Source organism: Trichoderma virens, assembly GCF_000170995.1.
Source record: "Trichoderma virens Gv29-8 chromosome Unknown TRIVIscaffold_91, whole genome shotgun sequence".
In the NCBI taxonomy this organism is placed as follows: domain Eukaryota; kingdom Fungi; phylum Ascomycota; class Sordariomycetes; order Hypocreales; family Hypocreaceae; genus Trichoderma; species Trichoderma virens.
Genome location: NW_014013658.1, coordinates 547,548 through 574,240, shown reverse-complemented (window position 1 = coordinate 574,240; position 26,693 = coordinate 547,548). Strand labels below are relative to the sequence as shown.

The 26,693-nt window shown below is 51.8% G+C and overlaps 5 protein-coding genes across 5 annotated transcripts; 1 reads left to right on the top strand and 4 right to left on the bottom strand.

Moving 5' to 3' along the window:
• Positions 1 to 1,597: 1,597 nt before the first annotated feature.
• Positions 1,598 to 2,953, top strand: TRIVIDRAFT_65203 (uncharacterized protein; the record flags this gene model as incomplete). The annotated part of the gene is made up of 1 exon (XM_014094703.1): positions 1,598 to 2,953. One exon carries the CDS (start codon positions 1,598 to 1,600, stop codon positions 2,951 to 2,953), a length of 1,356 nt encoding a protein of 451 aa, XP_013950178.1.
• A 1,908-nt stretch (positions 2,954 to 4,861) lies between these two features.
• TRIVIDRAFT_227906 (uncharacterized protein) lies at positions 4,862 to 8,183 on the bottom strand (the record flags this gene model as incomplete). Its single annotated transcript, XM_014094702.1, has 3 exons — positions 4,862 to 4,981; positions 5,060 to 7,459; positions 7,572 to 8,183. The coding sequence occupies 3 exons, from the start codon at positions 8,181 to 8,183 to the stop codon at positions 4,862 to 4,864; spliced, it is 3,132 nt and encodes a 1,043-aa protein (XP_013950177.1).
• A 2,530-nt stretch (positions 8,184 to 10,713) lies between these two features.
• Positions 10,714 to 13,114, bottom strand: TRIVIDRAFT_214650 (uncharacterized protein; the record flags this gene model as incomplete). Its single annotated transcript, XM_014094701.1, has 4 exons — positions 10,714 to 11,202; positions 11,418 to 11,554; positions 11,625 to 12,820; positions 12,982 to 13,114. 4 exons carry the CDS (start codon positions 13,112 to 13,114, stop codon positions 11,067 to 11,069), a joined length of 1,602 nt encoding a protein of 533 aa, XP_013950176.1.
• Positions 13,115 to 15,700: 2,586 nt separating this feature from the next.
• Positions 15,701 to 16,687, bottom strand: TRIVIDRAFT_56712 (uncharacterized protein; the record flags this gene model as incomplete). The annotated part of the gene is made up of 2 exons (XM_014094700.1): positions 15,701 to 16,509; positions 16,588 to 16,687. The coding sequence occupies 2 exons, from the start codon at positions 16,685 to 16,687 to the stop codon at positions 15,701 to 15,703; spliced, it is 909 nt and encodes a 302-aa protein (XP_013950175.1).
• Positions 16,688 to 17,621: 934 nt separating this feature from the next.
• TRIVIDRAFT_184416 (uncharacterized protein) lies at positions 17,622 to 19,370 on the bottom strand (the record flags this gene model as incomplete). The annotated part of the gene is made up of 2 exons (XM_014094699.1): positions 17,622 to 19,089; positions 19,141 to 19,370. 2 exons carry the CDS (start codon positions 19,368 to 19,370, stop codon positions 18,057 to 18,059), a joined length of 1,263 nt encoding a protein of 420 aa, XP_013950174.1.
• Between the last annotated feature and the right edge of the window lie 7,323 nt (positions 19,371 to 26,693).

Below are 26,693 nucleotides of genomic sequence, written 5' to 3'. Positions count from 1 at the left end.
GATAATTTACAAGGAAGTATAATATATTGATGGGTTTTGATTGATTGCCTTGTTTCTGCTTCAGGACAGCCGGCGCAGATAGATAGTTGTTCGTGCCGGAACCCTGCTCGAAGGGCGCGGCTATGTGCATGTGATGGATTGATTAATCCTCCGCTGCTTCAGGCATTGCAGGCATTTTTTGTGGCGCCAAGAGCCGGAGCGAGATTCCTAATGAGAGCGAGGACGAGACATATTGTGTGAGCTTTTTTTTTTTCTTCTTTCTTTTTCCTTTCCTTCCTTTTTTTTTTGTCTTGTCTAGGCGTGAAGTGTCTTATCCCTACCTAATATCTGTTTGTTGTCAGCGCCATGTTACGTGTCGAGAGATGAGACGCCGAGCTGGATTGTCACCTGGCTAGTTTCATCATCACATCCCAAGTAAAAGTGTGTTGTCACCGTCTTTGCTTTTCCACTCCTCCATCTCATATGGAATTGCCGGTCTCGACACCGTATTTGTGGAACGATTGTGACAGCCACTCGGCGGCACTGCAAGCGACGCTGCACCCGTACAGCCCGTCCCGCTACCAGTATATACGAGTACGGCACGGGGGGAACCTTTCGCGCATGCAAAAAGGGACTGCCACAATTCAACAATCCCTGCGCCGTTGGCCATTTTGCCGGGGTCATCGGGGGGCTTCTACAGGGTCCTACAGGGTCTGCAGGGCCGTAGAAGGGCCCGAGCAGGCCTAGCAGCGCCTCTAGCAGCGTCTTTAGAGCGCCTCTAGTAGCGCCTCTAGCAGGGGGCTCCCAGCCGTTGCCAGGGCGACCGTCACGTGTAGCCGGGGGAATGGCGTGGATGGACCACCTCAGTGGCACACATAAAACAAAACAGTCGGGCGCAGTTTTTGCTGCCCCCCAGGCGGAGCTGCTTCAATCTTACGTGCGTGTCTGCGAGGTGCAGCTAAACGGGCCCGTTCTAGCTCTGCTCTCTTTCTTGGTCTCGTTTCCAGACAAAAACAGCCAAATAAGATCAGAGGATATAGGTTTGCCGGCCACAGATTGGACGTAAGTGTCTCGATCCCTTTTCTTCCAATCAACAACAGCCAAAAAAGAGCCTCTCGACTAAAATCTCTCTTCTGCTTCTTCTTCGGCGGACCCAGCTTCGATCCCTCATTAAACTCTAAAAGATTGCGGAGAGCTATCCCAATTTCCCCGACGCCACCGAGGCCCGAGACAAGAGACAACAGAGGAAACCAACGCCTACATAACAGCAGCAGCATTCCGGCCGCAAGTGCTGGCCCGTGTTCTGCGTGTTTGTTTATTGGGCCATTGTTTGGACCTCGACAAGCGCTGGTGGTTGCGGCAGACGAGAGACATCGACAACAAAAAGAGCAAGGGGTCCTTGACCTGAGGGACGGATGCCCTCTGATAACGATATTGTCATTCGTCACGAACATCACGAGCATCCGGCTTCACTTGGCTGCAGGGCAGACGGTGGTCAATTAGGCCACTGACGAGCTGTACAGCCAAGGGGGGTTCTTCTACTCTTCTCTCCCCTATCAACTCTCATCTACGCACGTTCTGCACGCGTCTACAAGAACACCCTCCTCAGCTGCCTGCAATGGGCCCCCCCAAGACGAGGGGCCTTAGGGCGCGGCAAAGTCGCAGCCGCTTTCACGAGGGTTCTATGAATGACCGCGTATCTGCCGTACCACCAAGCCAGTTTCTCGGGCCCGAAGAGCTAGAGTCGCTGGAACGACCGCTAGAGGTAGAGCTAGAGCAGCATCAGTACAACCTGCGAAGCTCGCGCCGATCTCAAGACACCACCCGCCAGCTTCAGCTGTTCATGTCTCGGCAAGCCCCAAGCATCGCGCCCAGCTTCGCACCGAGTGTTGCGCCCAGCGTCGCTCCCAGCATCGCACCAAGCACCGCCACCTCACCGAAAAAGGGCGTGCTGGGTCAAGTATGGGAGGGTGTTCGGGGTCGATTTAAGCTCAAGAAGGACCCCCCGTCCTCGCCCGAGCAGAAGAAGCAGCCAGAATCCCCGAAGAAGTCACCCCCAGGTGTTTTCGACGACAGGCCCACTAGGGAAGAGGCCTTGGCGAGTTACCACTTGCTGGTTGAAGCAGGCTTCTTCACCACTCATGCCATTCAATCCACGCGACAGCCGCCTCCTCCTGGTTTTTTACGGCAACGGCCTGCTACCAGCCACCAGGCGCTCTCATCAGTGACAACGCCTCCGCCCAAGCTGACGCCTCTCGAGGCACCCCCTTCTTTGCCTCCACCGCCAAAGTGGCCGCTCAACTCTACGCCCATAACGCCGAAGAGCAATAGGACGTCATTATCTGCGGTGACTCCAGCTAGTGCCGATTCTAGAGGTACCAAGCGGACGGCAAACGAAGGCAACACTGATATCCAGATCCATCAGGACGAGCCTCCGAGATCGCCGAGATCAGCACGTACCAGGGGCAAGAAGATTCGTAAGACGGCTTCCAAGGATTTTGGCATTCCCATTCTCCGCACCGCCAGATCTCGGCGGAAGCTCAAGGGCACTCGGGCATCCGGTCGGAAGAGCCCAGCCAATGGTAGCCATACACCCGTGGTAATCCACCACTATCACAGCACGTCGAGCCGGGACTCTAGACACAGCAAGCGGTCTTCTCACCTGCTATGCGCAACTTCGCCCTCCTCATCTGCGGCATCATCTCCCCGCAACTCCTTCGACTCCGCGTCGTCGGCCAGAGAGAGTGGCGAAAGCGTCTATAGCGTGCGGGCTATCGGCTCGGGCTCCAAGAGCTCCCGGGGCCTTAGACCGAGAAAAGTCGCTCCCGCTGCTACATCTGCGCCTGCTCAGGATGCCCTCAAGGTGGTTCCTAATGCGAATCGAGGGATTCCCATTGTCCCATCTATTCCCGCCAAATATACCTTTGGAGAAGATCGAGAAAATGGACAGCCCTGGCGGGGGCTGAGACGGTGAAAGATTTCAAGATTTACTTTTCGCATCGTTTATCGGAGTTATTTTTTGCGATACCTGTCTGATCCGCCATTTTCTCATCAAAAGCAATTTGGATCGAGTATGATTCGATTTTTAACGAATTTTTTTTTTCTCTCTATTACGAGATATGATATGATTTTTATCAAAAAACTTTTTTACTCATATACCCCATCCGTTCGGAGGGCGACCACCAAAAACACCAAAAAAGACCAAAAAAATGGAAGATAACACAAAAAAACCCAACAACCGATGTAATGATCCAACGCCTTGCTTCCCAGTAGCAAGGCCAAAGCTTTTTATCTTTCGTTGTTAACAAACATGCGTTTTTGAACCGAGGACGTTGTGCTGTTACGTTATGTGTCATGACAAAAGGAACAATATATGAAACTCACGTATATACGACTTTGACGACATTTGTGCAAAATAAGCAGCAAGCAGCGGACTTACCCCGGGGGAGCATTTTCGGCAAATAGGGCCAGGGGGGAGGGAATGAAAAGGAGAAAAGAAGCTTTTTTTTCTTTATATATCCCAGCCCCTCTCCTTTTTTTTTTTTTGCTCGTTTCTTTTTTTGGTCATGGATTATGATGACTGAAACGGGCAAATTACTCTCTCTTTATACATATAACCTGTCTCCCCTTCTTTACTGAACGGGGGGAGGGGAAGAGGGAAATAGGGGGCGAATCCTGGCCTTGCTTGGTTTTGGGGATGGCTCTGTGGAAATAAGCTGCTTGCTTGTTTTTTGAGTTTTTGATTTCGTTTTTGCAAAAGGGAAAGGAAATCCTGCTGATTTTGATTTTTAAATTTACATTCGCTAACATATTACGATCTTTTTCTCTCTGGCCTTTCTTCTCGTCAATATGAACTGCGGGAAGAAGAGGTTGGAGAGGGATGGTCTTGAATGATATCATGAGTTTAGGGGACGTGGGGAGGACGAGATTGTGTATTAATAGGTATTTTTAACATATTTTACGAATGACAAGAGACATTACATCAAAACCTTTCAAGACCCCGTAAGACGTGATTGATAGCCATATTATATTTTATTAGTACTGGTATTCTCTACGGACTGCTTCAAGACAATATCCAAAACTGCCATTCCAAACACTCACACAGCCATTATTTCGCAAGACCTGTTAAATTTTGAAAAACAAAGGTCAAACGAAAACAAAAGCCATGCAGTGGACGCGTACCAAAAGCATCTAAAACGCTATTTCCCAATTTCCCGCTGTATGGGAAACAAAAAAGGCCCTCCAAAAACTCCCTTAACTCAGAGAAGAAAGAAAGTGAAAAGAAAAAAATTCACACAAAAATTATCCTTAATTTCCCAGCCTGAGGGGGAAACCCATACAAACCCATCCCGATTTGCACAGATCCCCATTCCATCCGATTCCCGCCCGTTTCCATGCGAAAAAAAAAAAAAAAAAAAAAAAAAAAAAGCTTTCTCTCTTTCCCGCTCTTCGCCAGTATAGCAACAATAACCTGCTTCCGAGATCCTCTTATCCGACAAGTCCAGACGACGCTGCCTTTGTCTTTGTGTCTCTTTTTGGGGGGCTTTCTTCTTTTCTCATGTTTTTTTGGTATTTGATTGATGGTTTTGTTGTGGTGTATCGTTCATGATCGATGGGAGAAATGAGATCAAAACAAGAAAACAAAAGACAAGAAACAAAGTTGTGCGTTATACTCTTCGTGATGAGCGAGAGAAAGGGAGCATGACAAGAAAGATGAAATAAGCACGCATGCCTCGTTGTAGTCATCATCAATAGCGATATAACTGAAACTGAAAATGAAATGAGATGAAAGAAATGAGATGAAATGTACAGAGTCTGGCGTGTTCCTTCATCGCAGTGTGTCATTAACAGCACAAAATGTTGCCGGTTCGATATCGATCGCTTAAGAATGTGAAGAAAACAAGGTGTGGATGATGGCTCTGATGGAAGCCCAAAGGAAAGGGAAGAGCGAGGGGAAGTAGCTGTAGAGCAGTGCGCAAATCATCACCAAGAGAAGAGGGATCTGAGAGAGAGAGAGAGAGAAATGGTTAGCTCCTGAGCACGAATTTAAATCTAAACCAGTATAAAAATTTCGACTTACCCAAACGAAGAAGAGGTTTCGATCATTGCTAATCTTCTTCAACTTCTGCTCCCGAGCTCGCAGGAAGTTCTCTTGCTGCTCCTTGGTGATGGCATGCTTGCGTCCAATCTCGAGGATTGCGGGAGGCTCGATGGTGATGCTGCTTGCCCTAGCCGAAGCTCTGGTTCTCATCACCAACTCGTCCTCGTCGTATTGGAACATGGCCCCAGAGGCTGATGACTCCGCCTCGTCCTCGTATTGGAACATGGCTGCCGATGACTCTGGCTCGTCATGTCGGATGGAGCGTTTTAAGTCAGCCTCTGCATCAGCGGCCGCTCGGGCTACCGAGAGAATGGCCTTGGAGTCCATATCCTTCGCGTCAGCATCCTTTGCCGGATAGATGTCATTATAGGCGGGAGGAGCTGCTGCGGTATTCATGTACGATGAGAGATCCCACCAGCGCCCGTCTGCCTTTGTGCCATCATCGCTTGCATTGTCTGGGCGGCCACCGGGCATGGCAGGCATGGCGGCCATCAGATCCTGTACCTTTCGCAAAATTGGTGGATTTGGAATGTAGGCGTTGTAGATGGGCAGATTCAGATTCATATTCATAGGGGGGATGAATCTGCGGCCAAAGAAAGACATGGCTGCGCGCATGAGTTGGTTCTCATTGTCGTCGATATATGTAAACACTGGAGGCTGCATGCCCATCGGTGCCGCAGCTCTCTGTGGCCCAAATGTTACAGGAACTGGGCCAGCGACTGAAGAAGGAGGGAGCAGGCACACGAGCGATGCCTCGCTCCAAAAGGTGGTTGTAGTGGCCTTGTTGTCACCAAACCAAATCTCCAGTCCTTGATAAAAGCCGGCGCCAAGCACAGTAACTTCCATGCCGCCATTGAGCGAGCCCTCGGCAGGAATGATTTTGTGAATTGTGGGCTGCGCTCTTGGCGGGTTAGCAGCAACACCCAGAGAATAGAGATCAGCATCAGAAGCTTGGGCAACCGGGTTATGCGGTACTATGTTGACGCCACTCCTCATACTGTTCGGGCTAGGGGGGCGAGTAGAGCTAGATGATACTGGTGTGGGATAGAGCCCGGCCATGACCGAGTTGTTAGTGACAAAGCTATCCATGGACAGGTTATCCATGCTCTGGGAGCGTCGCTGGGCAAACCACGGCGGTACGTCGTTAGTCGTGGGGTTGAGTACGGGGGACCCATTGGTAGTCGACATCTGGGGAGTAACCGCGCCGAGCACGGCTTCTGGCTGTGGGAAAGAATGAAGGTTTGGCGCGAAGGGCGAGGTAACCGTGGAGGTAACATGTGTGGAACCGCTTTGAGAAGTCATGTTTGGTGAAGCGTCCAAGGGTGTCATGGTCAAGGCCTGGGGGACTCTGGCTGGGCTTGGCGTGCTCGGTTTCCTCTTCTTGGCGGGCCCTTGCTGCTCAAGCTCAGGAGCATCATCCGTGGGCGAGGTGACCACTGTCTTGTGGTCATCTGTGATCATGATGGAGCCCGACATGGCCTGTGCAACGACGTTGCCTTCCCAGTCCTTGAAGGTGAAGATGACATTGAAGCCCGTCTTCTCTTTCTGGTGACGGCAGTAGCACGCGAGTCGCATAGGAACCACAACTTGCATGGCGGTGGGATACTGTCGGAACAACTCTGCTTGTGATGGTCCTTCTGAGTCCTTCTCCTTCTCATTGCTGGGGGGTCGCCAGTCTTTCATCTCCTTGGTGTTGAATATAATGATGCGGCGCGTTTCATCCATATACCAGGATTTCTCCTCATCAGACTTGGTATGGTTCTTCTTTCTTCCCGCTCGCTTGCGCTCTCTTTCGATGCATTTTTTGCAGATGCGGATCTGGCAGCCATTTTGTGTCTCGTGCTCGGCCTCTTGAAGAGAAGGAAGATACTCGTGAGGAACCGTGGCAGCTCTCTCCAGCGCTCTCTTTCTCAGCTCAGGCTGCTCCATAGGGGTCGTACAAACCAAGCTGACATAGAGCTCTAGCGTATCAGGGGACGGCTGTGGAAGGGGCTTCGCCCTAAGTTTAGGTTTGGAGATTGTGTGGGGAGGCAGATGTAATTTGGTGATGCCAAACGGCAGATGGGACAGTGTCATGGTTACCGCCATCTGCGTCTCTACGCGGGACTTGAGCGTAGATTCCTGAATGTGCAGCCCATACTCGCCGGTGTAGCTAAAGACGAGGTTGTCGGAATGTGGCATTTGCTGCATGTACTCTGGTTGTAGGGCTTGCTGCACTTGTTCCTGGATAGGCGGCTGCCCGGCCTGCGGAAAATCCGGCATGAAAAAAGGCCAATCTTGCTCTGCTTCGGACGAAGGTCTGGATGATACGACACTGTTTGGTGACAGCTCCGGACCCGCCGCTCTCTTTTGTCCTCTGGGGATGGCCATAACTGGCTGCTGGGCGAAGGTTAGTCAATATCTTTGCTTGAATAAAGTTTCTACATTTTCCTCCAGTATTTTCCGCCAAAGAATTTTTTAAAACAACAGAAACAGAAACATATCAACATACCGAACTCTCTTGCAGTTGGCCTGATTTTTCTGACCTCGGCGATTCCACATTCATGGGGCTGTTGGTCGGAGTGGCGAATGCCGCGGCAGCAGAGGCGTCTGGGGCAGCACCGAAAACGAACGGCCGGTCCGTCACGGCTTCGTTGCGGCCACCACCAAATTCAAATAGGTCCGATGCGCCCGTGTTTTCAGGGGCTCCAAGGAAGGTAGACGATTGTCCGGCGAGAGCAAATGGAGAAATCTCGGTCTTGCCAAGGGCGGCCATCAAATCAAGGTGACCATTCGCCTTGAGTTCAAAGTTGGATGTGTCGACGGCTTTGCCGGGCGCTCTGGGAGACGCGGAGCCGGAGTCGTACTCCTCGTCGAAAAGTGAGCCGTTGGGGGAGTCGAGGAAAGGGCCGGTCGCGACAAGCCCCTGCGCGTCCCAGAAGTTTTTCATGTGGTCGGTGTCGATGGCGCTGATGTGCTGTTGTAGATCGTCGGGGCTGAAGAAGGTGTTTGAGGCGGCAATCATATCATCGGGCAGGTCTCGAATTTCGTCGTCTCTGGGAATTGATTGTGCTCGTGCAATGAGCGGGTCGCCAGCGCCAGATCGAAATGGAGTCGAGGCCATGATTGGCAGGGGCGATCTGGTGTGCGCGTCGGCGTCACAGCGGCTGGTGATGGAAGCGGCTGTTGACCAGGAGCCTGCTTTTCGCCTGTCTCTTCTTTTGTTTTTTTGTCTTTTCTTCCCTTGTGTCAGCGGTGCGATTCGCAGATAAGCCGGTCAAGATAACGGTGTTGGGCTCGAAGTGTGGGGTGTGTCTTAGGAGTCGAAGGCGTATGTGCGAGATAGAGGAGAAAAAAAGGGTCCTTTTTGGGGGTGCGAGCCGATGGTAACAATCGTCGAGACCGGAGAAATGCGATTGTCCCAGATGCAAAAGCCCTATAGTTGCATCTTTTCCAAATGGCGCGGTGACAGCGACACGGAAAACAGGGCGGCTCTGGAGCGAGGAGCAGGGGTGGTGGATGGGAGATTGAGAGAGAGAATATGGGAGAAAGAGAGAGAGGGTTTTTTTCTGGCGACCGGGCGGAAGTTGACGAACGTCGGCGAAGCCAGCCGATAAACAGGCGGAGAGCAAGCACGCGCACACACTCAATCACTCACTCACCTCTAGTTAGTGCAGAGGGTCAGAAGACTCGAACGCCGCGCGGTCGGGGCGCTTGGGCGGTCGCGACGAGAGGGAAAGGCGCTGTATCGAGCGGTGTTCTGGTGCTGCTCGTGTCGTTTTCCGTGGTTTTGATTGTCCGATGCAAGAATAAGGACAAGATAAGCCAGACAGATGGTCGCAGAGTCCATGTGAGGAGACAGACAGATGCAGGCCGCCGATGAGAATCCGAGGGCTGCACACAGTAGCTGTAAACAATCCACTGGGGCTGCCGCTACAGGCACGGTGTGGGCAGAGGGCGGTGCAGACAGCGAGACGGCGGCTGGATCAGCATCGAGGCCAAGCAAGCTACGCTGCTGGGCACTGCGAGCGCGAGACCAGAATCAAAATCACGAGAGAAAGACGAAGTTGCTGTGTTTGAAGCAGCCAGCGATTTAACTCGATGCTTAACAGACAGAAGCTTATTCCTGACTGAGGCCACGCTTCATTACAGCAGGAGCCCTCGTCACGGTGGGCGTTTCGCTTCGAAACCTTAGGCAGATTAGTAGGGGCTGGAGGTACCTGCGGCGCCACTACAGGTGCTCGGCGCTACAGGTACTGGGCCGCCGTGGACGACTCGGCGCCCTGAGGGCTGCAGGAATATGCACACCCGCCTGTGTGCGCTGCGCACCGCCGGCATGGAGCGCTCTCACTGGCTGGGCCCAGCGCACCAGTGTACTCGATACTGTACTACTGGGCAGTACTCCGTCCGCAGACCGCTCCCATCCGCACTGTGCCCCATTGATGAGAGACAAACCCTTGCCCGTGCATATGCAGCCATTATAAAGTCGTTCAATAGCCTGTCGCTGACGCATACAGTGCCATGGATGCGCCGCGCAACTCGTCCGTCGCTTCAGCCAAGGGTACCGGGGTACATGTGCGGTACATGGAGCTGACTGTGGCTCGTATTCCATTGGTCGGCTGGCAAAGCCCTTTGTCGAACCCCAAAGACCGCTGCCAAACCCCATACTTGCTGACTCGGCAATCGTGACTCTTTTCTTTGAGCCTCCACCAGCTGTCATGGAAAACCACGTGTACATGACGGTTCTGCTAGCCCCTACCTAGATCTACTACTGTACAAGTAATAAGTGGCCATGAAATAGAGGTTTTGTTGGCAACTCCCTAGGCAATGACGACGATGCTCCAGCAACCCCCGGCGAAAAAGTACTGTAGCTGCGTAAATCCAACGGCCCCCCTTGTTGAGCACGCGCCACGCGGCCGATGCACTCTGTCATCATCGTCCAGCCACACCACCCGTCCAAAGTATACAGTATATTGAGTATCTCCATGGCTTGCAAGAGGCATTGATGAACAGCAGCCGACGACGCCACCGGAACTAAAACCAGGCACGACTCTGCCAATCTTGCATTTTAGTCCTGATTTTAACTTTGTCGCCTCTCGCTGGCCTTATCGCGTCCCCCTCAAGCGAACATCCCGCAGAGCTCATAAACTGCTCACCGGCAAAACTGCCCCATAAATGCCACTTTTCGGACGGAGCGCTCCTTCATCCCCCAGCGTGTCGATTCTAGATTGCAAATCGAACCGACGCGTGTTTTGCTGAGGCCGCCGTTTGTTGGGGATTTGGGAATTGACTTTGAACAATTGCAACGGCTGCTACCGAGGCCTTGCCTGCATGTAGTTAGACCGGGAGATCATATACACCTCGGAACGGCGTCACGGATGAAACAAGGCTTCCGCTCAACTAGAGGAACTTACTTATTCATTTTCTGCCTGAAGTACTTATTCATCCAATCAAGTAGACGAAAAGGATCTGTTGCTCTTGAATACAGAGAAGCACAGGTGTTCTGCCTGCATAGATCTAAGGAGAAGCACACGGAGACGAGCTCACCCGAGGATGAAGCAACTTCAAGTGTACAAAATGATATACATGTGTCGTATCAAGTCACCTAAACCATCACTCAAGAGATTAAGAGTCGGGAGAGGAAACCCAGAAATGAGAATGAGTCCAAAATTAAGATTACTCTAATTGACTTTTGGCAAAATACCCATGCCAAATTTTGACTTCTAGAGGGCCAGCTCACCCAGTCCCGTACAAGAACCAAACAATCCCAGGACTGCATACTCAAAGGGCTTAATGAACACCACTTCGTCAAGGAAGTGGATTGTCCGTCCCCTAGCGGTCACTTTCCACTCGGTGAAGCGGCTCACCGTTTGTTCCAACGGCTCCCAGATTGGTGGCGCCGGAGGGGGGCGTGGAGGCCGGCCTCGAAGGCTCCGAAGTGCCGGCACTATCCAGAGGGTGCCCGGCAAAAGTGCTGACAACGCCACTTTCCACTCGGTGAAGCGGCTCACTCTTTGGCCCAACGACTCCCGGAGAGTTGACGACGGAGGAGGGCCTGGAGGGGGGCCTGGAGGAGGGCCTTGAGGAGGGCCTTGAGGACCCCGAAGGCCCCGAAGGGTCGGGACATTTCCTCACATGCATAGCTTGCGCAGAAATAATTTTGATTTTAACGCCGCTTCTCAATTGGTGGATTGGTTCAATAGTGTGTTCAATATTTGGCCCAAGGACTCCCGGAGTGATGGTGCCGGAGGGGAGCAGGGAGACTGGTCTTGACGGCTCCGAAGTGTCGGCACGATTCAGAGGGCCCCCGGCAACAGTGCCCACGTTAAGATCCTCCGTATCCTTTCCGACAGAAAACCATCGGGACACAGTATTGACGGCCGAGCCATAGTAGAAGCTGCCGTCGGGGTTGGTGGTCTCGGTTAAAACACGAGAGATGTGTCGTGGAGCCAGATATCCTATCTTCCCTAGAGGAATACTCAAACCATGGATAACCTAACCAGGGGAGGCATTAGCAATGTCTAATTGGGAAGTGAAGGGACAAAAGAGAGGGAAAGGGACTTACAACGCTGCAAACGACCAAGAACCAAACCACGATTCTCACCATTGCGCCCAGTTCCTTGACGTCGCTTCTTGGGTTCCCTTCTTCATCACTCATGAATTTTTCAATAAACTCCAAGGTGATGAAGAGATAGAACACCGCCGAGACTCCAATTGGGCCGAAGAAGCCAACGAAAAGAGCCTGGTGCGTTTCCGTGATCTGGTGGATCCATTTGTGCAAGCCAAAGATCCACGGGAGACGCCTCACGAGCAGCACCGAAATGCCAAGAGGCACGAGTTTATAAATGGGGATGATGGTGTTGTACCGAAACTCGGTCCAGGGAATATACGCTCCGTACCACAGGAAGACGGTGACATTGAGAAGCATGTCGATTGTGGGCTGCAGAGAGTCATCCAGAGTTTCGAGACGAAACCAGTCATCCCATGTAAAGGCATTTCCGGCAATGAAGCACGCCAGAACGTCGTCTGTGCCAACTAGCCCGCAAGTTCCAAGCACAAACAAGGCCAAAGATATGGCGGACACGAGAAAGCTTTCGCGGTCGACATAGTTGAGCTTCACAGCCCAGCGGAGTAGCCACTTGGCCAGCAATCCCACTACCGCACCATAAACGATGCTCAAGATGATGGTGTAGGCCCATGTGTATGTGAACCAAAGCCCCATGGCCTCTCCGGCTCCGCCATAGGTGGCGCCGGAGCCTACAAACTTGATCAGATACAGGGCAAAGAAGAGAAAGGGATATCCCAATCCATCGTTGGCACCGGATTCAGCAACAATGAGGTTCTGCAGCTCCTTGGGGATGTTGTGATCAGCAAACTTCCCCTTGACAATGACGGCAGACAGCACAGGATCTGTGGGTGTGACGCAGGCGCCAACAGCCAGCGCATGCAAGAAGCTTGGCATCCCGGCGAAAGCCCAGACAAGAAGACTGGTGGCAAGCCACATAAAAGCCATGCCAGGGCCGAGCAGCAGCCCCAGGGACTTGCGCTCTCTCCAGAGATACTTGCTCGGCAGCTGCACGCCTGCAATGACTAGCTGTACACCAAGGACAAGCCGCGAGAAGTTGAGCGTGATGTCTGACAGGCGCTTGTCGTTGCATTCGGCGCCGGCGATGCCAGTCGTCGGACATTCCGTATATGCATCCGGCCGAATGAAATTCGCTCCATGAGGTCCAAAAGCAACCCCGATCAGGAGAGAAATAACTGTTTCACGCAATTAGCAGCCCGACACAGAACGGAGAACCTTGGCGTGGGGGGAGAGAGGCATCGAATCAATCGCGGCGGCATGCCAGACACTGAGACACTCTCCACCGACACGCAGAAAAACAGAGCGACAGTCGAAAGGAGTAAACATGGCAACTCACGAGCTTCAGACAAGTAGTAATTCTCCTTCAAGAGATACGACACCAACCCAAACAGCGATATAAACCCCCCCAGAAACGCAACCACAATGTTGAAGTTCGACAGCGCCAGCGGAACGGCCCAGATGTCAGCCATTGCGACGCCTCAGCCAAATGTTAGCAACGCGAGAAGTGAGCAACAACGGTAGCAGCGGCAGCAATCATTTGTTCGTTAGGCCCCCCCAAGCTCTTTCTTATCAGGACGTCCCAGGATTATCCCCTCAAGGATAAAGTCGGATCAAGTCCAAGCGCAGGTGAGACAGAGGAAGTTCAAATAGATAGAGAGGTAGAAGTAGGTCATGGAGTAAAAAGCCCGACGACGTCAGTCAATTCGCCAACTCTGCATGCAACACACACACAGTCTGGGATTTTAAGTAAACAATGGATGATCCAGAGTCTTGGTTGGAGAATCTTGACTTGACTCTTGGCAACAATGTCGGTAAGTGGCGTTTTGTCCAGTCATCAGCTGGAAAATTTCTCCACCAAGCGCCGTGGTTGCGCGGTCCAAAGGATTTTCGTTGACATCCCTGTAGAGCAGCCACCAAAATCCTTGCGGATGGTGGTATCAATGATCCGAAGGCACGAGTACGCAGTCATCCAGCTTGCGAAAAATTATCTTGCCCAGCAGAGTATCTAACTTTTGTCTTTTTTTCTGCTTTCTTGTCTTTCTCTTCTTTTCTCTTACATTTTCCATCGTACTGTACAAACACGGCCTAGGAGACTCGAAGCAGGCCGCGAACTTCGAGGTATCAATTCACAACCTTCAACAGTTAATATGTTAAAAAAAAATTATGCAATATGCCTGTACGTGTGTGTGTATTAAGCATAAGTTTTCATTTAAGATAAATAATCACTTGTTCATATCTACCTCTTTTCTCCTTTGGTAGAATGAGCGGTTCATTCTGGCCCCTCTCACCATCCCTAAAACCGATCCATGGTCGAACATATTTTATCATATCCCTTTTATCTCTTCCTATCATATCATTAGAAGCATCTCTTACTTTCTCCAACCTCTTGCTTTTAATAATTTCATTGCCATCAAGTTTACAGCAGGATGGGTATAGAGACGCTACCCCAGCAGCTATGGCTGTTGCTACAGAGCTGCCAGATATCTCCTCCCGAAATCCAGAGCCCTGGAGACTTTCGTATGTAATTCTTTCTCCTTGGAAGTGAAACCCAGTATCAGAGGTAGCATAGTGAGTCCTCCAGTCCTCCAGCCGTGCTGATCTCATGCCGCAATACCTATAAGCCCATCGTATTTAGCAGGCCACACCTCGGGCTTATTGTCACCCTCGTCGGCTGTGCTAGAAACCATAACAATTCCCTCCATTGCCGCTGTTTCTATGACTTTTTCTAGTTCCTTGGTTCCGTAGTTCAAAGCAAAGCTCATAGAGATGACATCAACCTCCTACTTTATAGCCCATTTGAGAGCCTAGCGATCGTTAAATATAGAATGCAGACACGTACATGAAGACTTACGCTAACAACAGCACCAATAGTTATATCCTTCTTATGATCTCCAACATTTGCAATGTACATCTGGCAGCAAGGGTCAATAGCTGATACAAGCTTTGCCATCTGCGTCCCATGGCTATCGGCCGGTAACCACCAATGGGTATCAACAGTCTCCGAGAATGCTGCCCCGATAACCTGTTCTACCTTCAACAGGAAATTTAGTTTCGTTGATGCCGATGTCAATAATAGCCGCTTTGATTGGTCGAGGTCTCTTTGACAAATTTGAAGATTTCATGCATCCTCGATAGGTGGTGTTTAGCCATATCGGCGATGATGAACCCAATTTTCCCGAAGAACCAAATGGGTAGAATCTACAATCTCAAATCTTTAACATCGCGGCACCACCAAAGGATGCTTTTTCTATGTCTGTGAGAGAAGATGCCGACTTTATCTTTCCAGACGACATTGCAGGCCAGATTGAATCAGCCAATGCTATGCGTAACTCAGTGTCCACAGCTGTGGCTGTGGGTGTTGTGGCTTTCATTATTTTGTGCAACCGCCTTGCTGAAGAGAAGCAAATGGATCACTTGAAGGATTTTTCAATAGCATCCGTAAAGGCAATTCTACATCATCTTCAAGATCAGCGAGGTTCAAAATTAGTTACGGCTGAACGTCTACTTATGATGCGACACTGGGACACAAACAGGGTAATTCGTGATATAGCATCTTTGTCATCAGCTATCGCACACGATAAATTCATGAGATACCATGTTCGTCAGAAGAAGATATTTTACTTCTTTTTTTCTCATGGAAAAGCTCACAAACAGATATGCTGCTGTAGCTGCCGAGAGTAGAGGCCTGATGGTGTAGCTGAAAATCGGAACTTATGTTATAAGCAGATGTTGTCCAGCACAGAGAGATACCGCAAGAAAAAAAAATATAATGTTCTGTAGCCACAAGTTACATATGAGGTATTTCATCGTGATATCTCATTCAAGTACCAGCTTCATGCCTTATCGTAACGGTGTCCCATCCGGTTGCCATCACAATCATTAATTCTCATGCCCAACTCCGTGGTGTGAATGCTTTTCCCTTTGCACCTTCGAATCCTGCCCGTAGTCTGTACTGTAACAGCACTACCAGAAACAAAAGAGGGAAGAAAAAAAATAAGACCCCAAAACCATTACTCTCCCCTCTATCCGTCATTGGGGGCCGTATGCTGCTAATCTCAAGGAAGGTTGGCACCTCTAACGGCCAACCGATCTGCAGCAATATTGCCTACATTTGTGGCATGGCCCTTTACCCATTGGAAGTAGGTGTTGCCACCTGCCCGCTTTCGCTCATCGATCTTGTCGAGGACGGCCCGGATGATGTCTTGATTCTTGACTTTTTCGCCGCTGGCTGTCAGCCAGTTCTTCTGCTTCCACCCAACGGCCCACTCCGTCACACATTTAATAGAATACTGGCTGTCGCTGTGAATGCGGACATGCTGCTCCAACGACGCAATCTCCAAGGCGCGCTGCATCGCCATGAGTTCTGCTCGTTGGTTGGTTTGTGGTTCGCCAATCAGTCTTTCTGACAGGTTGCGAGGGTCGTTTTCTCCAAAATAAACACCCAAACCAGCGCGGGAGCCGGCTCTGCCGTTGGCCAGACTGCTTCCATCTGTCCAAATGTTGAGAATGTCTTCCACGGGCCCCTTGATGGCTACCTCTTGAATGGGAGTGAACTTCTTGATGGTGACAGGCTTTTCTTCAACCTCCACCTTCTCCACTGGCTCCACCTTCTCTCCCAAAGCCTCTATCGCCTCCCTATCGCCATATTGTCGGATGTATGCGACGGCTTCTGCGCGGGTTCCAAAGCGCTTGTACTTGGGGCCCTTGATGCCGGTGATGGACTTTGAGGCTTCGGACCAGTCTGTAAAGATGCCCGTCGGGTTGCCAACTGCGACTGCGTAGAATTTCGCAGGCTCATCAGCCACGGCAACTTTTTTCCCAGCGGCAAACGCTTCGGCGTCGTCTCTAGAGACGAAGGATTTGACTATAGGCAGTAGAGTAATGGTTAGAACTGCTGAATCGTCCAAAGCCTAGTAAGCTCGCCGTGGGAATGGCCACTCACAAATGGCACCCTTGAAGCCGGCCGTCTGAGCTTGGCATTCCGAATATGTCAGGTACACGCCGGGGACAAAGCCCGCCTGTACGGCATAGTATTTCTGCATGTTGTCCGTTTTCCTCTTCTTAGAAAGGCTCGGCGCCGTGGCGCTAGTAGAGGCTGGTCGTTTGTTGTTGCTGCCCATGGTCTTGAGCGTTGTGTCAGTTATAAAGCCAAACTTGAGAACAGACGAGCCGGGGGGCAGGTCATAATATTCTCGCGCCAGGCTCGGCGCTGCGGTGCGAGCTCGGAAAGGGCTTGATCGCAGCCTGGTTGCGGCCAGCCGCACCAAACAGCAGTGTCGGGAGAGAATCGGGTCCGGGCCAAACTGGGAGCGAGCCGCGCTTATGCCGTTGGCGATGATGTTCGCGCAAGGCTGAGGGCGAAGGCGCATCAACTTCACATCAATGGCATGGCGATCAGCCAACGAGAAAGAGGCCGGCTGGGCTTTTGGAGCTGAGCGGGCGCTCGGACAGTCGGTGCTTTTAAGAGGCTTTGCGGGAGCCGGGCGAGAAGAGACGAGAGATGCCAGGCGAGGAAGCGAAAGCGAAAGGGGGGGGGGGGGTTCTGCCCTTGGAGAGCAAGGCAGAGCAGCCGCGTGATTCGCGCAAACTTTAGGAGGGGCAGCTGCCCGCTTTCCCGCCTGTGGAGACGCCGGGGTCTGTTGCATTTGCCGCGATGCGACCTCGCAGAGTGAGGCGCCGGATCCCTGTGGTGTCGGTGGTTGGGGCAGCTTTGGGGCATCTCTGCCGCTCAGCTGTCCAAGCGCTGCTTTTGCTTTGCTAGGTACTCGCACAGGTATATTAACGTTGGTGATGGACAGCGTCAGAGATGTGATATCTGAGGCTGCTTGTCGAAAAGACATGTATAGGTACCTCTGTGGTGTGCTTACCCTGTAATTAACGGGTTGTAGTCCGTAGAGAGAGGTGGTTGTGTCAGTAAAAGTCAATCTATATGTAAACCAGTCAAGGCGATCCCAACAAAACCGGAAATCAATCCATCGCAAGAAATACCATCTTTGATTTATTGCTCCCTTGCCGGGCTAAGCCACTAATAAACATCTTTGCCAATACCAATTCAATCATCCGTTCGCCGTGCCATGCCAGACCAAAAGCCACAAGTTTTCCACAAAGTAATCTGATACCTCGTAATCCGTACCGCGTACCTTCAGCGAACAGAGGATTATCTAACCCCTCTCCCATGTCATGCAGCTCTCCTCTCAATCGTCGCCAACAGCTTCGTAGCAATATGCATTTTCCATGATCAAGTACTCGTACAAACAGACACAATCCGACGCAGCAACAGCGCATTATATTTGTATCAAACCCGTCCCACACAGCTCGGGCGTTCCCCTGCCCGGAGGACTCCAACGTCCTGCCCTGCTCCAGCCAACGTGAGCAGTATCGAGTCTCATATCGTCCTCGGAGGTGGTAATCCTAAACGTGAGTGGTTGGATCAACGGGGGGGAGGTCAGGTACGCCATCGCGCTCCCACTCCCAGGCCAACAAGCTCCAGTTGAGCTCTCGTCTCCAGAAAAGACCCAACCCTCGTCCACCTCCATCAGGACGATCATCTGAGCTCAGGCCGCCTGATCGAGGCATATGGTTGCAGAATACCGCCTTTCCCATGCGTGAGTGGAGCACGCCCATGGAGCACGCCACGCATGGTTCGTGAGTAACGTAGAGCTCTAGTCCGTGGCATAGGTAGCCATCTCTATTTGGGTGCTCTTGGTTGAAGCACTCCCTTTCCAGTTCAATCAAGGGTGTGTCCTGGAAGGCATCAAAGTCCAAATCGGCGTACTCTGTCAATTGTTCGGTGGCCAATCGCTCATATCGGACGAGTTTCTGGGCCACCATGCTAATAGCGCGCAAGACGCAGTGCGACATTGGGTTGTTGCCGCCCATAATCAGGGCACCCCCTTGGTGGTGTCTGGCATCTCCAGCAAGTCCAACGAGTTCTGTACCGTTCTCTCCCCTCTGGACAATCACGGCCCCCATGGCCTCTCCGATGCCTGCTTCCTTGGCTTGGAGAGCGACGCGATGGGCCAGCGCCATCCAAATTGCCGTGTCATGCTTAATGTCCTCGGTGCCACGAGCCACCATGCCCGGATGTGGCCCTAGAGGGTTGTTCTTGCGATAGACGGTTGGCCAGAACTGTGAAGACCACATGGCGGCCTGGACCTGGGATGTCGGCGCCAACAACGGAACTGGGATAAGACTAATGAAGGGTTCCTTCTCGATTCCATCCACGCCAGATAGCAGCTCAATGAGTTCTTCTTGGTCAAAGTCCTTTGCCTCTCCCACGATGATGTATATCCAAGTTGACTTTGCAGTGTGAATCTGTCGTCCAACGGGCGTGTCATTCATCAACTGCGTTTTGAGATGAGCAGGGAGATCCGATGGCTTTGCGCATCGACGGAGGTGTGGTAAGGTATTAGCGTTACCATCAGGGCACATGTCGCGCAAGAGGCTGGAAGTTGGTAAGTATAAAGCAAATTGTGGACATGGAGTCGAAACTTACGTGATAACATCGTTGGCAGACTTGGTTGGGACTCTTGTAATGTAGGCCTGCACTATACTGTGGTCTTGGCGAACCTCCTGAGTCGTCTTCAGAGGAATAAGCACGCCTCGAGGCAAGTCTTGAGCTCGGAGATCATCAATCAAGGGATTCGGTGCGACGCCTCTGAATTGATGGGGCTCTTTGATATCAAGGTCAAGCCCTGCCTCGCCATTTCCTTCATAATAGTCCATTTCGATAGCCATGATGGTCTATAGTGTTTGAGGTCGTCCTCGTCAAGGAAACAGAAATGACTGTATTCTTGGATAACCTCGACGCAAAGAGTTGGATTCAGCTGACGAGGACCTCTCTGCAAGGAAGAGAGTTTTCGAATCACCAGTGGACACAAAATATCTATCTTCGCATTCCGGGTGCCTTGGCAGTGGTGAGAAGATACAAAAACAGGAAAGCCTTTGGTGGCTGGCGATGGGATAAAGGAGGATAATAGTGGCCTGAATGCGTTACTGGGGGGATGGTTTGGATCAGCCCACTTGAAGAACGCAACTGGCTGCCAAATCTGCGATTGGTTGCGATTTCTGACAGGCTCGGAGAGTTGGAGAATTGGAGCAGAAACGAGGGGAAGGTGCCAACAGTTTATAAGAAGATGAAATGGCTGTGCGCTGGTTTGGTAAAGTTGAGTCTGGTTCGCCTAGGCGGCGGCGACAGTTGTTTGGTTGGCCAGGAGAAGGCGATGTGCTAAATGTGACTTGAAACGGCACAGACGCTCCAACAGCCGGGGTAAGGTTGCCCTGAAAGTACCTTTTAACCCAGACTATAAAGAGCTACTGTCCAGAGACACTAAAAATAGGCGTTGCGCTGAGTGAGTTCTCTTGCCGCTTGAAGCTCCTTGTTGACGAGGGAAGCTCGCTTGGGATATTGTCAGAAATATAGAGGCCGAACAATTTTTCAATTTTGGGGGGTTGACGATGGCAAGATTTGGAGGGTGGTTGGATGACGGTAGAGCAGTTTAATAAGGCGGGAGAAAAATAAGGGCTTACCAGAGTAGCCTTTGAATATTGCGCGTTTGAGATGGCCAAAGTTGAGCTGGATTGGAGATGTTCAAATCTTTGAACCTTTCAGGTGAGAAGCCGATAAGGATTGCAGGAAGTTGAAGAAAAGTGGAGATTTGATGGAAAAGCGCAGGCGCTGGTTGGCCATGAGATCGGCAGGCACAGCGCCCCACCGAAAATCTTCACTTGCATCTCAGGTGCAGAGTCACAAGTTTCACATGGATGTACAGCATCGTTTGTTCTTTCTTGGTGCTAAGAATAACAACGGGTATGGAATTTTTAGATGATTGTGGCTAAACAAAAAGAATTAAACATGACCTGGAAAATATAAACGAACAGATATATTGGAATGAGCACCGTCTCCACCTCTCATCATCATCCAGTGGCTTGGGGATGCTAGAAAATTCTGGCAGTGTTTGAGGCGTTGTGGCTGCGGGTAGTTGCTGCCAAACACCCTCCACTGATTTTTCTCAAACTGCTATAGGTAGTAACAATTTCAAGGCCGTGGAAACCCCTCTACTTGTCTACTAATCCAAAACACCATCACCAAGCCATTATTCGATGCGATCGAACATCTCTATCCATCCAATGTTGCTACCATCTCTACTCAGAATTCGTCTACCATTCTCCATCGCGCCCCAGTTGCAAATTAAGCATTGCTAGCACAAGGCACTCCGCACCAATTAGGGAACGGGGCTGCAACTCCAACGCCGTTCCCCATGAATTCCAGCATCTGTTCCTCCAGACTGGCCGCAACGTTTAATATCGGGCGACGCCACCAACGCTGCATGCTGCGCTTTCGGAACTGGTCTACCCTGTCAGCCTTGCACCGATCGCCTCTTTCAACTGTGATTTCAACGCAGGAACGGCAAATGGTTCGCGGAATTCGGGGCTAGCTGAAGTCGCGCCCCCCACGCCTCAAAGTTGGCCTAGGAGTTACTACGAGTACGTGGAGGATGGGCCCCCATTTTGCATCTTGCAAATATGCACTTGTCAGAAGAATCTCTTATCCGCCTGCCTCCGTCGGGGTAACACGCATGCTCCAGATCGCTGTCGTTTCTCATTCTTTGAGAGTATTACGCGGGGTATGATGGGGGGAAGCGAGCGTCTTGGTAGTGCTAATACTACCTTACCAGTACGTACAAGCAGTATTACGAGTATTACTCCGTCCTCGTACAGATACTACTGGGTAAGAAAACAAGCGAACTTTGTGTTATTGAGGAATTCGCTGCGAGAGACCGAGAGAGATAGGTGAGCAGGAAAAAGAGACCAAGCTGATGCAACGTTTAGTTTTGTGGTCCCCCGAGCCCACCGAGATCTTTTGGCTTGACGATCAGGGTCTGGCGCTCATTTTACGTTGCGCATCTGGCGCTTGGTGCGGATTTTGCGAGCCAGTTCCAAGTGCCCGAGCCCACCCAGCCGCAAATGCTCCGGAGACGCTCTATTCTTGTGCACTCGGAGTCCGACACCATCACTTGCACTAATATTACAGCTCATTATTCCATTTTGTCAGCCATGCTAGCTTTGTCGACTCTGGCCCTTTGGGGAAGTTTGCGAACCTTCACACCAACAGGGATCATCCATCGCTCAGCATGCAAGCCGGACCGGAAACACCGAGCACCGTTACGGCAGCTTGGCATCCAATATCCAACCGATGGGCGCGACACATACGAGTAACGCATGAGGCGTATGAGAGGATACAAGCACGGGCACGTTTTAAGGGCAGAGAGGGCCGCTTCCACTGTCGTGCCTAGCCGACGTAGATTAGGTGGTGAGATTGCTCGACAGAGCTGAGCCACGGTAGCGTGTTCTGTCACCGACACCGAGATAAGCTTCGGCGTGAGGCTCGTCTTTGACATACGACAGACCATGAGACTTTTGGCTGGCTCATTGAAATTGAGCCAAACCCTGGAGGCCCGGGAGACGCTCCGCGTGAGCCGCCAGCATCTACGAACGTGGGCATAATCGCCGGATCCTGCTGGATTCTTCAACGCAACATATACAGGCACGAGCCCGAGCCCGAGCACAAGCCATCACCACATCCGGCCCTCTCGTTTTCGCGCGCGCTCGTCAGCAGGGCACATGATGATGCGCGCTGTTGAACAGCATGGCGTAGCGATCGATCTGAGCAAGCACAGCGCAGCATGGGAGCTGGAATGGGGTACCATTTCTCGCCTGACACGACAGCACAGCAACGATGCTGTCATATCTGCTTGCCATCAAGATGCCCACGTTGTCTCATGACTGGCAAAGGCAGATCCCTCTAGCACCGCACTGCCATTGGGCGTGGACCAAAAAGGGGCGGCCACCAGGCGGCCTTGGTTGTCTGTCTGCCTCAGCATCTGCCAAGAAATGGTAAGATATGCGATATGCCTTTTTTTCTTAGGCCGTCGTACTTGGAGCAGCGATCATGTCTTGGAATATTACCATGGCGTGAAACTATGCGACAAACAGCTGGTGCTGGATGGGGTAAAAGGAGGCGCGTAAATTAAGCATACGCAGCCATGTCTCTTACCTGTCTCTGAGCCCCCTTCATCTGCGCACGCTGCTCTGTACGAGTACTCTGTGCCACTGTGTCTCACCTTAATCTCAACGACTTGGCTTGTTGAGGCCATTCCATGTCTCAGCCGCGGCCTTGGCCTGTACGAGTACGGTTCAGGCTCAGCGTAGCCACGTACTCGTACAAGTATGTGCTTGATATTACGTTGGATCCATGCATCGATGTGAGATGCGGGAGTGCGCTACTGATTCAATAGATGGGTGAAGCCCCTGTAAACACCATCCGCCTCACTACGAAAGCACTAAGACGTCAAGGCATGTTGGTAATGGCACCAAGTTAGTGCATAGACGGCGTTCCGGTACTTTTATGGAGCAGGGTTCCGTCCATGTACTTTGCACACAGTCGAGCCGTCTCGCTTCCCCCCTGGTCTTTCATGACGTCGGCCAGCTAGTAGCTCTGCCGTGCCTCTACCAAAAGCAGGCTCAACACTTCCTTTTTTTCGCGGTACCAGTACATATTGTTGGGCCACGCTTGCAGAGCGAGACGGGAGCAAAAGAAGGCAAAGAGGGGTGCCAGAGAGTGTCCAACATGGTCAAGGGAACATGAAGCCAAGCAAGGCTGGCGCGGCTCATCTTGGCACAACTGTTATGGAGAGCACTCGACATGAATCACATCGAGTGTTGTCGTAACGAGCCGTCATTAGTGTTTATCAGATTTCCGTTTTTTGCAGCATGCAAATTCCACGCATGCCCAAAGATTATTACGCGAAGAGGAAGGGTAATGGCCAGCCTGCCAATCACAGCGCCCGAGTCGCATTAGAGCGCCCTTTGCGAGCTGGGCCATGATCCGTGATGTCCGATGCTACTACGCGACGAGAGACGGTCCGCTATCGGCGACACGGGAGATGAGGGGCTTTGGCGTCGAGAAAACCCATTGACAGCCGTGAGACATGGGGGCCGCAGTTCTAAATGGTTCTACCAAGTACGAAGTGCAGAGCATTGGCTGATGCCTGGGTTTGCCTTACAGGGAGGACAAAAGAGCACGACAAGATTACGGCCAACGGTCTGCCCTTGTGCCTTTGGGACGAGGGGTCATGGATTTGCGAGCGAGAGATGAGCTTGGGAGGATCGAGACAACCACAGGGCCCGTGGGGGGAGTCGACGGTGATTGGTCCAAAGTATTGCAAACCAGTTAGAAGACGGCTGAACAACCAAATTAGCACGTGTCAAGTACAGAGCTTACCGTGAGTTGAGAGTTGGGGATGAGATATGCACACCCTCCCAGAGTCACTCTTGGACACCCTCTTGGTCCTCCAATGGAACGGCCAAATTCCTTGCTCCTGCTGGAGCAAGCTTTTTGGGGAAACCTTTGCTGCTGCAGAAAGATGAATGGGTGAGGGTGGCGAAGCCAAGAGAAGAGGGAAAGGGGATTATCGCTGTCCATCCATCGCCATCATCTGCCGCAGCTTGCATCATTCCCATGCCTTGGTCTCGTCACGCAGCCCACGTCGGTGAGTGCAAATTACGTAGTTGCGCCAGTCCACTGACGAGGCTGGACAGCATCACGGCTGCACCATCTCGCATATTTGTCGCGGTTAGCGACAGAAACAAAAGCATTTTGGGCATATGATGGTGGTGATGACTGGCGACACTGGACAGCTGAGCAGCACCGGCACTGGAGCTTCCGGCGGCGTGCAGGCGGCTTGCGGCTGGTGGTTGCGCACGGCATGCTGCTATTAATGAAAATCGCGGGGGATGGAGAGATAGAGAGAGATCCAAGGCAGCACTACATCGATCCTTGGAAGGGATAGACTGGGGGCGGCGGCACGAGAGGCTGAAAAGGATGAGACATGGCGGAGGCGTGTGTATCCCGAGATGGCAGAAGAAATATTCGAAGCCGCCGAGCGCGCCAAGGAGCAAAATCCCCAAAAAGCCAATGGCAAATGGAAGCAGAACTGTCAACAAGCAACAATTCGTCGCTTGTAATACACGGGAAGCGGAGATTTGAAGCAATTGAAGCCACCCCCCTGGCGTCGGGGAAGCGAAGCCCGGCCATCTCTCGGCGCGAATCCGATCAGGACCAGCTACAGGGACACGAGGCACAAAGGCCGTCTCAGTGCTGAAATGGACGGTTTTCAGACGGTTTTTCTCTTAGGGCCGTCTATTCCGCCGTAACTGCATGACGCGAGCCAGCTTGCCTGCATGTTACGGATCTTACTGCTAATTGCTAGTAGTAGCAGTATCAGGTTGCCAGGTAGAGATGGGTAGTACGACATGTACGAAGGAGTACATCCAATACTCCGTGGCGGGCATGTAACTCGGCCTGCTATGCCAGGGAGGGCACGCTGCCGCCCACTTGGCAGCGCTTGTCTGGATGGAGGGACGAGGAATATGTCCGATGTAGAAGAGAGCACAGGCTGAGCAGAGTGGGCTGGTCTTTTCCAAGGTGAGATGGTGCATTCGGAGCGCCATGCTATGCACGGGGTTGGCGTTGGCACCTCGAGTCGTTACATGTACGAGTACGCATATGTAGGAGCCCTGTTTTGGGTTATCTATGTGGTCTTGTATAAAGCCCTGCTGCTCCATGTGGGAAGCTGTATTTTGGACTCTGATTTTCAATACTCCCCCTCTGTTCCACAGTCTCTCTGCTTCTTGAAGATTTGAAGATAAGACGCCTGCTTGATACCAACAAACCACAGCATCCCTTGCGTCGGTGCCTACCTACCTAACGCAGGTGTCTTTTTAATACGGAGTTCTCGAGAGCAAACTCTCACCACTCAAGGCATTACGAGTCCACAGCCCCTCGGACGAAACCCAACGAGATAGTCTCTGGTGCTGTTATTCGTCCTCTTGAACGAGCTTCGCCGTCACTATCGATCTACCTGCCCTGGTTCGGAATCCATCCCCGACCACCAACCTGGACCGTCACCTCACCTGGCCGAATCCTGAGACGGTTCGTGTCAGCCAAATTGGGCAGAGTTGGCCTCCCGTCATCAAAGCCTCCTTTCTGGTGGCCATATAACGGGCTTCTGACGTATGTTGGCTCCCGCGCACACCTGATCAATCACCCGTGTTGTTATTATTGTGGGCTGCGATTTTTTGTATGAGCGCGAGCACGCTGCCCTATTATGGATCCCAGCTTATCTTTGGCATCTCATTTATTCATACACCCAGCTGCCGGCATGATGCTAACGAGATTTTATTACGCAGCAGTAGCATTTTCGCCGTCCACGAACCATTTCTATTCTTGTTGCGACTGGATTTATTTCTTTCCATTTTACGGCGCCCATATATTACGGCATCTCGCTCTCCCACACACCCGTTCTGGCTCGCCAAGTGCCAGCTTATTACTCTTCTCAAAACGGTCATTGATCTCCTCGCACCGGATTCGACCAAAAAGTGCCAACGACTCCACCCCCCAACACAGCGCACCAGTGCTTGTACCTGTACCCGTGCCGGTGACTGGACTTGTACTTTGTACCCTTTGCCCCTCTCTCAGACACAGTCACCATCCGCTGGCCGGCTAGGTACTGTCCCGCCCCCCAGCGTCAACCCCTCCCTCAGCAAGCCTCACTCAACAAGTAGCGGTACTTGCGGCCACGCCAGACCCCCAAACTCGCACTGCGCTCCCTGGAAACACCGCTGGCACACCCCAAAAACAGCCCCGAGCGCGCCTCCTCCAGGGCCCTGGCCCGCTAACATTGGACACCCCTTCAGAGCGCTCCAACCCACTCATCCACCCACGAGCCGGTTTCGCAGGGTACGCCAGCAACGCTAACACGCTATTGGACGCGCCAAATGCTGCAGGCCATTTATTTCCCTGCGAGTGCGAGCCTTCTAGGCTCTCCCCCGTTTGCGTCAAAACACAGGCATTTGCTTTCCAACCTTGATCCTGCAACTGTATCTCTCCAAATGCCTTCCGCCGTGTCTTTTAGCAGAGAAGGTGTGTAACTTGTCCATCACTTGCCAGAGTCAATCTCGTTTCTTTACTCTTTACCTTTTTAATTG